General features: G+C 38.3%; 1 protein-coding gene and 1 long non-coding RNA gene across 2 annotated transcripts; both read right to left on the minus strand.

Annotated features, from left to right (window-relative positions):
- Nucleotides 1–1,265: 1,265 nt before the first annotated feature.
- Nucleotides 1,266–6,590, minus strand: LOC121321570. The gene is made up of 3 exons (XR_005950953.1): nt 6,416–6,590; nt 4,161–4,242; nt 1,266–1,335 (listed from the first exon to the last, which is right to left on the minus strand). It is a non-coding gene; the product is annotated as an uncharacterized LOC121321570 (long non-coding RNA).
- Nucleotides 6,591–7,358: 768 nt separating this feature from the next.
- On the minus strand, nt 7,359–11,133 carry LOC121322165 (frizzled-7-A-like). Its single transcript, XM_041261738.1, has one exon. It carries the CDS (start codon nt 10,253–10,255, stop codon nt 8,573–8,575), a length of 1,683 nt encoding a protein of 560 aa, XP_041117672.1. The 5' UTR covers nt 10,256–11,133; the 3' UTR covers nt 7,359–8,572.
- Between the last annotated feature and the right edge of the window lie 2,811 nt (nt 11,134–13,944).

The raw sequence follows: 13,944 nt of genomic DNA on the forward strand, positions 1-13,944 counted from the left end.
TTAATAGAAAATAGCAAGTTTACAAAGGTAAACTGAAGACAAACAAAGAGCAAGGCTTATCAGGTAAGATGAAGGTGCCTCTCTGTCAGAAACTGGTTCCCAAAGTCACATTTAAATATCATATTGCAGCGGTCAATTGGGTAAGCACTGGAAAACACACACAAAAAAAAGTTCTTATCCTTACAAATCGCCAAACACGTTTTTGCAAATAAACAAATAACAAGGTTATTACTGTTTGTGGCATAATTTTCCATAATAAAACATTAATATTTTACAGCCTATCTAAATTCCTACTTTACAGGCCTTGCTACAAGTGCAATTAAATTTAATGCAACATCTAAGATATGCAAACTGCTGCATTAATTTGATGTAAAATTAGCCCCAAAAGGCAAATAAGCCTGTTATTTATTTTTCTCAAAACTTAATGAACTGAGTGCCCTCTAAATGCACCATAACTTGCAGCCTGTGGGCACAGTGCTACAAAGTGCAGTCTAAATCTTTCTCAGTGCAATCTTGCTCATGCCAGTAAATTAAATATGCAACCCAGCACTTGGAATGTCTAGAGTTTCGAGGCTGGCCCAATGATGACTACACGTTGCCCAGCAACAGATTTTTATGCTTCTAAAAAGGCTGTTTTCAGATGAGACCTAACAAAAAAAAAAGTCCTTATTTGGTTTCATTTCTCCAGTTTTCTTTAAATAGTATGTTTAAAATATTTAACATTTTAAAAAACAGAACAGGTTTTTGTAATTTCCTGTTGAGGTAATAGAAAGTATTCAGTTCCAGAGACAAACATCCCCACAGCAGTGTATTCCCATAATATAGTGATAGTTTCCGGGGTTAGTTAATGACGTCATGTCTGTTCTGTGTTAACGGCCTGAGCTCGCAGTTAAATAAATTGAATGGCAGCATCTTACACACAACCTTGTGTGTGTGTGTTTTATTAATATGAAGAGCACAAAAGACACAACAACAGGAAACAGGATATTGGGGATAAACAATTAAAAGTGTTGAGTTAGTGATAACCAACTCACACTTTCAGTTGTCACTTAAAAACATTTAAATCTAAATGAAATGTAATCAACATGGCACATCACTATTATGTAGAAAACCAATACAGCTATGTCTACTACGTAACAAATTGTCTTTTGAATCAAAATGTAAAAGTTAAACATGAGGAATCATAAAAAAAAGCTTTATTTCTCTTTTAGATCTCCTTGATGGAATGAAGGTATTATTTTCCATGCAAATGACTGCGCTCATCTGAAAGACTTGGAATTGGGTGCTGTGGATCTGTTCGTGGTCCTGTCTCAGTTGAGTTGTAGAATGAATATACTGGAGGATTAAAAGATGATGTCATGGTTAGACTCCTACAGAAAATAGTGAGTGAACTCTGCAGGTTTAACAGATGTTGAGCAATGGTGCACATTTTCCTACCCTCAAGGGGCTTTGTTACCCCAGGCTGAAGTGGGGTCCGGGGACAAAGCCCCTGGGGAACTTTTCACATTTACAGTGCCAGTGAAGTCAATTTTACACCTAAAAAGATGAAGCCATTGATCTATAGATATTATTTGGGGAGCCAGGTCCATGAAAAATCATACTGTTAGTTGAATGGGAAAATCTTTATTTGCATTTAAATAATTATATTATATGGCGATTGGAACTAAGTTTTAGGCTACCAATAATCAGTATAATAATTAGAATTAATAATGGAACGTATGCTGTCACTGTTGGATAGATGTTCTGTGGAAGGTTCCCAAACATTATTTGGCTGCATAGCTATTGGTGCAACACTACATATTAAAAAAATGTTAATGCAGGGTGTACCCACTACATGAAACCATTTGGGAAAATAATCTGACTATTCTTCTTGTCCCCTCAAAAAAAGTTTAAACGTTTAAAATAAATTGTATTTTGCATACACTAAATGTCTGGTATAATGTTTACATTTTTTTAGGATTAGACAATAGACATTTCATCCACAAAATAGAAAGTATGGCATCATCACACTGCAGGACATCTCAGGATGGCACACTGTTACTGTCAGTGTTACACCCACAGTCAAGCACAATACAATAGCAAAGGCAATCAGTTCTTTCAAGTCCTCAAAATGAACACAATATACCCTAAACACTAACAGCATACATCCAAGTGATGAAATATTATTACTATGTGCCAAGCCAGATATAATCTTCTCCAAAATGTTCAATATTCTAATATATAATAACAAAATATTTAAAACACAAAATAAAACATGATGAACATGTTTAACGAGGATCAGAGCAGGACGGTTGGAAACATGTTAATACTATCAGAATGTATATAAGAATTTTAACTGATAAAAAATCGAGGGGTTTTTTGCCTTAAAATTCAATGTTTTAATCATTCAATTTAAACAACACTGCCTAAAACGTAAAAAGAGCAAAATGTGTACAAAGGTTTAAAACAAACAAAATCACCCGTCTCAACAACACTCACTACAACAATACCTAATGCCTTTCTAAACATAACAAAAAAACACAAATTAAATAAATCCGTGACGTGAAGGGCAGCCAGCTTTCTCACATCATGCTTCTCGACAGCAAGATTCAGCACTGACTCAGCTCCTCAATCACCATCTGCTGCCGCAAGAAGGGCTCTGTCTATAGTCTAAATGGAAACGGACTACACTTCTGCATTATCTAAATCTTAAACGGGCACAAGACATCTACTATTAATGACATTATATGTATTAGTCTGACATTAAACCTACATGTAATATATTGAAGGTTTATGCGTTTAGCTAGAGTCTACATGCTTTTATTTAATAGAAACCGAAAGTTACTGTAGCCTACTGTATTTGAGTGCTGTTTCTTTTTAATTTTCGAAAATAAACGCTTTTAGCAAATCATCAAAAAAAATTAAAAAAAAAAAACAAACACCGTAGAAGTACACCAAAAATAAAAATCGAAAAATAACTTAATATCAAAGCACCGAAAAAAAAAACTTTGCTATTTTTTGTTATTTTTCATCGAATCTGTTTGGATAGTGTTTGTCATTTTTGGAAGGGGGAAATGGATCCGCCGTTTTACTCATTTTCACTTAGTTTATTTTAGAAATGTTGAACTGAATCAACACGTTATTTTGTGATTCAATTCTCATATTGCTGTTTCGTTAGCGTGCACACGAAGACTCAATAAAAGCAAACGTTGCGTCGGGAATATTCAACGGTGAAGTATTGGGGAGAAATAACATGCTACTTATTCAAGATAAATACCAATGTAGATGGAGTGTAAAAAATGGGGTTTCACCAAAAATAGTGGATGGACTCTGTCTACCCATCCAAAACACTGAGTGGCGACAGCGGCCACCCCCCAGTCTAACACTGGAGCCGCGGCATGGGTATTTCCTCTAAGGACTATATAACGCAATTATCATATATTTTACATTGCCTGCTCATTCGGTTTTGCAAATTTAAACCGACGTCAGCACTGTCTTTTAAAATGGTTCGTTTTTAGTAGGGGTGGGGCGATACTCTTTCTCGTAATTGCCTTTAAGACGTATGAACTGGTAAAGACAGAGGAACAGTGGTGTGCGTGTTTCAGAGAAATATGCTTCCCAGGTTCGACTGTAGCCAGATATACATAAACACATGGTAGACAGTAGTAGACTCATATACTGTACATGCACACAGGTCTCAGGTAGACAGATTTGTAGTGTTTTCAATCAGTGTGCCTCTGCTACTGGAAAGGAAGTTCCATTCATTTACAGTCGGTACAGTAAAAACATTGCTGTATTGTTATTAATCAGTACTATGGTGGACGTTCCTTCTTCTCTTCCAGTGAGTTTTTATGTTATTTTTTGGTGTTCGGTCATTTTCCTTATTTTTGTACAAATAGAGGTGTGATTTCTTAAAGCAGTTTTTTTTTTTTTTTGTTGTCTGAAAGAAGTCAAAAACACAGCAGTGAACCCAATACAGTGACATACTGTGAATTACTACTTAGCTAATCTGTGTGCTTACAACAACTAAAGTGTTGCGTTTAGTGTTGCAAACGCAGAACCTGAGTAAACTGTGTCTTTAAAGTGCAACGAAAACGAATAAAAACACCACCGTTACGTAATCCACATCCACGTAATGTTTTTTTTTTTCCCCTTAATCAACATGACAAGAACCATCAGACCTCGGAATCAGGGAAAGCGCTGAATCCATTCCATTTGAATCCTCAAGGTGGCGGCAGCAGACAGGAAATCTCTAAAAGCAACCTGGCAACGAAAGTGAAATTCCATCACGTGGAGCAGAAGACCTGCCAAAATCATTTCTCAGATGGGATAATCCAAACCCACAGCAATGCATTTCATGAAAGATCAATTGAAAAAAAAAAAGTATACACTGTGACTTTGGAAAATTATATTTCCTTTACTTTGAAGCAGGTATGCCTCTATCTCGACGAGTTCAAAGACTGTAAAACTAATTTCAGATATCTTGAAACGTCAAATGTTTTTTTTTTTTTTTTTTTGAATGAATGTTTGAGCACAGCTTCCTTCCCATTTTCTTTTTTGTTGTGGTATTTGTTTCTAATCGCAAATACGCTATAAGGCATTTAAACAAATAAAAGGGTGGTCAAAGTGGAAGAACGCCTTTAAAAAAAAACATCCAAGATTGAGCGCACGTTATACCATGTAACAATGAAACGAAATCTGCAGTGGGCCCACGGTTTCAAAAATAGTTTATGCTTTTAAAAAAAAAAAAAAACGACCTGTTAAATTAAATTGCATGCAGCGCAAAGTGAAAACGGCTGTAGATGGGCCGACCTGTCCAAATCAAGCACGTTTTAATATCATTGTAAAAAATCAGATACGAACCCAAATGCAATGAGCAAGTAACCATTGACGCAGCTACACATGTAACACTATTATTACAGGTCAGTGCTAACTGTCCCACCAGATTCCCACAGGGTTCACATTCCTCCTCGATGAGGATTCCATAGACTACCCATTTCAAGTAGTATCCTACAGCTAAGAAATTACTCACAGGATTACAAATCTAAAATGAACACGTATTCAGTGTATACCGGGGGAGAGGGTACCTGTACTTTAAAGCAGGTAAATAAATAAATAAATAAACCTTAAATGAAGTTTCTGTTATTATTAAGTTATTTATTATAGCTTCACTAATGTATCTTAAATACTGACCCTCCCCTACTTTTAGGAACGTGAACGGGGTGTATTGATGCGGGCGCCAGGAAAGTGCATTCTGTAGCCAGTCTACTGCAGTTACAGGAACAGTGTTAAAGTGCACATACTAGCCTAAACAGAAGGCTAGGGTGTTTTATTATTCTTGTATACTTCCCAAGAGATGACATGTCATGAATGTTTTAGGTTTTCCAGTAATGTCGTTGTAGTCGCCAAATTGTAATTGGTATGTTTTTCCCTGGAAAGTAAAGCACCCTTTTCAAGAACATTCCGTGCGTTCTTCAATCGCAACTCGTCTGCAGATATGAAGATGGTAGCGAGCGTGTAAAGCAACTTGATAGACTGGACAACCCCAAACACTCGGCTACCCGCTGCTACGGGGTGCTTGCAATTTTGGAATTACAGGCTTAATTGCAGCACGAAATAATATAGCTTTTAGAAAACTTTAGTAGACTGTTGAAAAATATTGTGTTTTTTAGACAGACTAGATGTAAATAGTAAAACGATACCATATGCTATTTACACAATGTAAACTGCAAGGGGGACGCCAGACCTGAATCAAATATACACACCCTGCAGTGCAGGACCAGATACAGCTGACACACATAGATATGTAATGACTGGCCACGTTATATTATGCTGAAAATGTTCTGTATCGTTATGATGGAACATACATTCCCTGTAGGCCGGAGCTTGAACTGTTTTTTTTGTTTTTTTTCCTTTTGGGGGCTAACAGATGTCTGTACAAAATTAATCACGTACTGTACTGTTTTCCTTTTAATCCAACCATCATTTCTCAAACCACGAAATAATAATAATAAATGTGTAACATAACAGTCCACCCAATCGCATGTAATGGTTGATAATTCTAAACTGTAGTTACGGTAAACAACTCTTTCACCTACAAAATTGCTTTTTTATTGTATACAGCGGTTCCATAATCGAGGTCCTGAGGTGTAAAGTAAATACGTACGCCTCACGGTACACCCCCCTCCGGTGTTTGAAGCATTTTTATCACGGCTCGAGCATCAAAATCCTTCTGGTACAATCATTCAAAACATTTGTTTAGACCCAAGTAGTGAATACACTAGATTTCGCCCCCCTCCCCTCACATTTAAAACCAAAAAGCATACAGGATGTTCCGATATACACACAGTGGCTGTTTTAATAGGATACACAGTTAACACACAATGTATTGCAAACGTCACATTTTAAAAGAGGTATTTCTGCAATGTAAACCTACCGCCTCTCCTTCGGGTGTTTGGCAGGGACTTTCAAATACTGAAGCGTTGAAAACTTTTCTGTTGCTTAGCTATAGAGGCTGTCACTTGTATTAATGTTTCACTTTGTTCTTAATTTGTTCCTAAACTTCATGGCAGCCCGAGACATGTGCGCGAAGCCACGAACGAAAGAAAAAAAAAAAAAAAAAGTCAGATGATTTTTAGGTTTTTGCAAATTAGCACTAGCTTTTAATTAACTTGACATGGAAGCTTAGGTATCCTTTCTTTATGTTAATTGTACATTTCAACAACACAGCTGAATCCATGTGTATAGTCATTCATTATAATTCTTGGTTTTCATCCGTTTTACATTTTTAGATAAATATTTTGAAACGATCAGACTGATTGATTGCCTCTCTGTAGAGTCAGTCTCTCCCCACCATACCATAGGAAGTCCTTTGATCTGGGCATTAGGCAACAGCATTTGAAACCGAAACACATCCAGTAAAAATGTGTTTAATAGCACACCCCAAACTGTCTGATTTCCCCCCCCAAAAAAAGAGTCACACTAGGTTGCTTAATAAGTAAAATACATAAATAATAAAAGGCAGGCTTCAAAAGTTATTTAGTGTCACGCCACATCAAAGTGTATGCCCTGTAGTTGGTTAAAGCAAACTTAATTGTTAAACTAAAACAAAAAGGTAAAACATTCAACTTAAATGTGCATGTACCCAATCTGAATGTATATTATCCTTTACTAAACATTAACTATGAAATAGGCAAACCACCATTTTAAAATATTCTGAGGTACTGCCAAAGGCAAGATATTTTACCTGTGATGAAACTTCCATAGTCAGATAAACTAAAATGTATGAACACATTCAATTCCAACAGAAAAAAAAGACTTGCAAGAGATTAAAAATCTAATCATTTTATTCAGTGAAACTGTACAAGTACAATAAAAATGAGGTCTTACTGTATTAAAAAAGTCAAATAAAAACCAGCAAAATTACTTTATAAATACATATATATTCTTTTAGAAAAAAAAAAAGTGAAGCAATATTTACACTGCAGTCGCTTGCATATTTTTACAGCTATACACATGTATAAAAAACTGGTACCACCAAAAAAAAAAAAAAACACCTTAAAATGGCCATCAGTTTGTGCTACAGGATAAGGATTATCTTTCTTGCAAAAGTTGCCATATATTTTAAATGTTCCAACTTAAAAAGATAACCGACTTTCTAAGCTCTCACAAGTTACTGGCAAGAAGATGACTGATTACCAAATCAAATCTTTTCGGAGAAGAAACAGTTCTTATTAAATGAACTGTATTCATTGTGAGAAAACTGCAGTATAAGCTGGGTTATAGAAACTTCATATAAAAAGGATGAGAATATTAATATTAATTTTGACTGTGATCACTGCATAAAGATACAGGGTCTATAAATCAGCACTTGGAATCCAAAATAAGGGTTTTAGCTTTGTGTTAAAATACATTTGCTTTCTAAAAGGAAAAAAAAAAGTGTACACTAATTAATACTACCTACTTTGTTCTGGACCCCTCACCCCTCTGCTTGAGAGAACTGTGGGGGGAAAAAAAACAAAAAACAAAAAATGTGCAGCTCTGGAAACAGCGGAATTCCTAGAAGAATTAAGGAAATTCTTACTGTTCAGTTAAACTTAATACTTTGCTATAAAGCCCCCCCCCCCCCCAATATATATTATGCAGTGACTGGATGTGTACAACAATTCGCTCGAAATTGGCAGCAGATATAGGCATTACATTTCTTGGCACAATAAGAGGAAAATGCCAGTTTCACACTAAAAAAAAAACAACCCCCCCCCCCCCCCCCCCCAAAACACAAATTTGCTCCTCAAATTTGGAACTTGGTCACTTCAGTTTTTTTGTTTTGTTTGCTGTCTTAGACCACCTGTTCCCAAAAACACCACATTTCAACCACTGCTGATCAAATACTGACTGGCTGACAACAGTCCACAAAATTACAATGCCATACTGTGATTAAACAGTTTAAAACTTGTTACATAACTTGGGATGGTAAGGCCATGATTATTACTACTATGGTGGTAGTTTTCTGATACAAAAACCTAGGCTTGGCCTTGTCTCAGTTAGCAGTAGCTGCAGTACTGTTCTGGTTTGCCAACCGAGATTGCCGAGTTCATACAGTGGTCTCGCCTTGGTTGCTGTTGCTGAGTCTGCTGTAAAACCTGCGCCAGGACTGCAAGGTTTTCCCAGACCATATCCAGAACCCGGAAGTGATCCCCACAATCATGGTCATCAAGTACTTGATCATGAAAACTGTGAAGTCTGGAGTCATGGGGGCGAAGTCGTTGCCAGGGCAGGGGACTGCAAAGCTTTTGCAGGTCTGCTTGTGCCAGGTCTTCTCCCACTGCTCCCTGAAAGCCTGCTCATAGAAGTAGCACGCAATGACGATGGTGGCCGGCACAGTGTAGAGGACGCTGAAGACTCCGATCCGAACCATCAGCTTCTCCAGCTTCTCCGTCTTGGTGCCGTCGTGCTTCATTATTGTCCTGATCCTGAAGAGGGAGACGAAGCCGGCGAGGAGGAAAGAGGTACCGATGAAGAGGTAGACAAACAGGGGCGCCAGGACAAAGCCACGGAGGGAGTCCACGTTGTAGATGCCAACATAGCACACCCCAGTCAGGAGGTCCCCGTCCACCTGCCCCATAGCCAAGATGGTGATGGTCTTGACGGCTGGCACTGCCCAGGCTGCCAGGTGGAAGTACTGGGAGTTGGCTTCAATGGCTTCATGGCCCCATTTCATTCCAGCTGAGAGGAACCAGGTAAGAGATAGGATGACCCACCAAATGGAGCTTGCCATGCCAAAAAAGTAGAGGATCATGAATAGAATGGTGCAGCCTTCCTTCTTGGTCCCCTGTGCCACTGTTTTGTAGCCATCATCAGCAAACTTGTCAATGCAGACCACCTTGTCCTCCAAGAAGAAGCCAGCGGCATAGGCCACTGCCACCATGAAATAGCAGCCGGACAGGAAAATGATGGGCCTTTCCGGGTATCTGAAGCGCCTCATGTCAACCAGGTAGGTGAGCACAGTGAACAGTGTGGAGACGCAGCACAGGATGGACCAGATACCAACCCACAACCTGCCAAACTTCACTTCCTCTTCTCTGAAGTACATAAGCCCGTTCTGTTTAGTTGGTTCACAGGGGGCGCCACAGTCCTTCTCCCCCAAGAAGTGATAGTTCAGGTATGTGGGGACTTTGAGCTGCCTTGGACACGAGAAAGGCTGACTTGGGCGGGCGCCAGTGTTGGGCGGCAGCGTGATCAGGTCCGGAATGTAGGGGGACGGGTAAGGAGTCGGGCTGCCGGTATCTGAGGTGTTCTGTCCGACACAGATCTCGCCGGCGCCGTGCACTGGGAAATTCTCGCATCTCAGTCTTTCCGGCCACTGAAATCCGAATTTGTTCATCAGCGCTTCGCAGCCCTGCCTGGCTCGGTCACAGAGAGACCTGCAAGGCGGGATGGCTTGTTCCAAAACAGTGCAGACCGGGGCATACATGGAACACAGGAAAAACTTGAGATCGGGAGAGCACTGGACCTTCACCAGAGGGTAAAACTGATGCACCTCCAGCCCGGCGTCCTCTTGGTTCGTGTGACCCAGCAAATTGGGCATGATGGTCTGATTGTAAGCAATGTCCGTACACAGCGGAATTGAGATCGGCTGGCAAAACCCGTGCTCAGGAATTGAAATGCCCTTCTCTCCGTGATACTGTCCAGTCGTCTTCTGCGGGCTCAACAAGGCACACAGAGCCAACACACAAACAGTCCAGGAAAAGCAATTATCTTTCTTAAACATTGCCATATTTAGTCAGGGTATTTTTTTTTGTTCAAACCGTAAAAGAAAAAAAAAAAAAAAAGTCCGGGTTATAAAAAAATAAAGACAAAACTATTTTTTCAATTAAATGTAGCTACTGAAACAAATTAAAAGTCAACACGGTTGTTTTAATGTCCTTGGACGCAAGTGCGTTAAAAAAAAAACCAAACAAAACAAAAACAACAACCTTTATTGCATTCCCTCACTAAGGCTCATCTCTGCAGAATATTCATTATCTGGGTTCAGCAGCTCTTGACTTGCCGTTTTTATTTTAAATATTCTTCTTTAAAAAAGCAAGTTCCTCCAGATTTAAGTTTAAATCTTCATCGAAACATTAGCTAAAAGTAAACTTTTTTTGTTCAAACTTTCTATCCTTTAGTAAGTTCTGTTGTTAAAAAGTCACTTAGCTGGCACTGTTCCGTCCGTGTTCTCTCAGAATCCCACTTTTTTCTGAAGAAATGGTGCCGCGCTTCTTCCAGGTTTCTGAGCCGAGAATTTGTTTTTTTTTCTGCAAGTTAAGCAAAAGCATGTGTTTTATCCCCCCGCTCTGTTCGTTCTGGCTCTTCGGTTCAACTCAAGCCCTTTAAAAATAATTTTCCAGCAGCAGGCAGGCAAATGCGACCTGCTCGTTTGCGGTTCTTTGATTAATGCTTCAGGTTGCACTGCATGTTCTCGTACTGGAATTTCATTTCTCCGGAGTTGCAATCCTGTAGTTAAATGTAAACCCTTCTTTTTGTTCGGCACAAACAACTCTCAACACAACCGGCTTTAAAATCTGGAACGCTGAGTAACAAACACACAATAAATGTTACATCGGTTTCCAGGTACCCCTCATTCACAAGCTAGAAACCTCCCCGCGGGGAGCCTGGAAACCAACACCCTGACCAATCACTAAGTTTGTTTTCCTTAACAAGTCACTGATGATTGGATACCGGAGTAAGACGAAGAGGGTGGGGTCAATTGATGTTTTTTGAAACTTTTTTTTTTTTGTATTCCTGACTTTTTTTTGACTTTCACAAAACGCAATATGATAAACTGACTGCTTGGACAGATCACAAGAGAAAGCGATTGAAATGCGCATTCATGGTAATGTAAAGGCGATTCACTCGCCTCTGTAAAATGTATACCTTTTTATATCTCAGTTTACCTATTTTACAATTTTTGGTGATTTGCGTTATATATTTCTCTTTTGAAGACAAAGCCACTTATGCATCTTCATCAAATAGAAGGGCATTACTAGTCACATTTATATTAGTGAGAAAGACATGCACAAAAAAAAAAAAAAAATTGTGTTAATGACACGTGTTTCCACGGTTCAGTATTATCAAAATATGATAGGATCGTGGGACAGATTGTTTAAAGGAACATAAAATGGTGGAATTTGCATTATATAATCATTAGCTAATTGAGTAACATTTAGGACGAGCCACGCATATCATCGAATGCGAATAGGGTTTTTTTTTTAGCTTTTCTTGAGTTATATTTACTTCTGGGCGTAAAGTATAAACACAATACATTTGCATGGGTTTACAGAAGACTTAGGGTGTTATAATAAACATGTATTCATTTTTTTACACTGTACGCCATAAACGAATATCTACAAATTCCAAACTTTTTTCAAACGAAATCAAACATGAATCCAACCTTGTCCTCCAATTACTAAAGTGCGTTGTATCATTACGATAAAGTGTTACGGCCTTTTATTGCTAAATTTTTATTGCCACAAAATTAATTTTTGCTTGTCTCTCGCGCTTAAATTTAATGGGGGGGGGGGGGGGCAATTAGGCGAGCACCACAAGGAACTTTTTTTTTTGGGGGGGTGTAAGCGTGTGCACACGTCCCTTGTACCAGAAGCAGCCTCACAAAGACCTTAAGAGAAGTTACAAAACTGAAGAGATTTATCGCGTGAGGAAACTGATACCAGCATCACCAAACACAATTTGAATCTAGCAGTCTGCAACACATCCCTAAAATGCATTGAAGGGCAGGTTAATTAAATGTTTGCGTCTGACTGGTGTGAAAAAAATAGATGAATGTTTATTACGAATTAGTCGTATGGCCCGTGATACTTCAAATGAATCGGAAGTTTAACTAACTTGATTAACGAGGTACAATCAATCAGCTGTTTCCTGTTTGAAGTCTCACAATCTCCGATAACGTGTTGGGTACACATTATTATTATTATTATTATTATTATTATTATTATTAGTTATAATAAATTAATAAATTAGATTTCAAATAAATGGTTTCACTAAGTTTGCCCGCAAATACGAAAAAGGCTTTTATAGCAAATCTTTATGGCAAGTTTGTACTATTTTGCTATATGTTAAACTGCATTTATCATGCGTTTTTAAAATATACTTGTAGTATCTCAGCATTCTTGCCTATGCTGTACCATTACTACACTTTGGTATTTTTTTATACCATGCAGGTCTTAGAGTAATTCTTAGTTTAATAAAAACTGGAAAGTATGCAGCTTTTACAATTCTGTGGGTACCAAGTTTTGTTACAGTAATAAGTTTGTACGCTTTCCCTCCTAAATAGTTCAAAACTAGAAAAAAACTGAAGGTATTAATTTAAAGTTTTGAAAACGAACAGCTGTACTTTTTGTAACATGAGTCAGGGGACTAGGTGGCGCAGTGAGTTAAAACATTAGCATTTCACCACTTTGATTCAGGCTTACCTTACATACAAGTGGAATGAGCTGACTGGTCTTAATTTAGCCCTATTTTGGACAGTGTACTCCATGTCACAGAGAAGAACTGGGCACAAATTTGGCACTGTTGTTCTTTTATGTGTTCAAGGCGCAGGATTGAAAAGCAGGATTATATTAGGTCTCGATTATGACTGAGAAGTGTTAGGGAAACTCATAGAGTCATACCAAAAGACTAGTGTCACTCACTTTTAATGGTTACTAACTGCCCCCCCCCCCCCCCCCCCCCCTGAAATAGTGCAAACATTGCCCATTGCCATAGCTTGGAATATTAAATTATACCCAAATATAGGTTGCCATACTCATAAAGCATATGTGAGTATCTTAAAAAATACCTGAGAAGGGTCATTAAAAGTTCCTTGTTTCTTGCTAGTTCAGTAACATTCACAGTTTGTTTTTCATTTTACAAAAATGGTGCACAATTAACATAGTGTTAAACGCTTGGAGAACATGGCCCTGTGTCTCTACAGTAAGATTGAGGGTCCTTTAATTTTGCCTTGAAATCTGATCACAGTTCCACATGATGCATTGCCAGGCACCTAACATGGCGGCATTTCTGTATTAACAGAGCAACAGTTCCATTTGTAGTAGCAATGCTAAGTAACATTAAACCATTTAACACAAGCAAATGTTTTACACTGGGAATTTAAAGTTGTTGTTGATTTTTTTTAATAAACTGTTACAATAATAACTGTAGGTTTTGTGTTTTATTTCCAGACTCCAGACTGGATTAGTTTTGATGGCGATAGTGGGTTAGAGGAGAAACAGCACTGGTGAGTTCCCCTTGCATAGTAATCAGAGGATGTTGTTTTGAATCAGCTCAGGGTCATCGGTTCAACTGCTTTTAACAATAATTGTACTGTATGCGCTCATCCGCCTGAGTGAGACTTTCCCTGCTGCCTTTTATGATAGAAATAAGTTTTCTTTTTCAGCGCTAGACCTCTCATGCATTTCAGATTGCACG

The sequence above is a fragment of the Polyodon spathula genome, chromosome 10, assembly GCF_017654505.1.
Source record: "Polyodon spathula isolate WHYD16114869_AA chromosome 10, ASM1765450v1, whole genome shotgun sequence".
Classification (NCBI taxonomy): Eukaryota; Metazoa; Chordata; class Actinopteri; order Acipenseriformes; family Polyodontidae; genus Polyodon; species Polyodon spathula.

Excerpts from the sequence above, each read along its gene's own strand:
- LOC121322165 (XM_041261738.1), bottom strand. The coding sequence starts at position 10,255 with ATGGCAATGTTTAAGAAAGATAATTGCTTTTCCTGGACTGTTTGTGTG.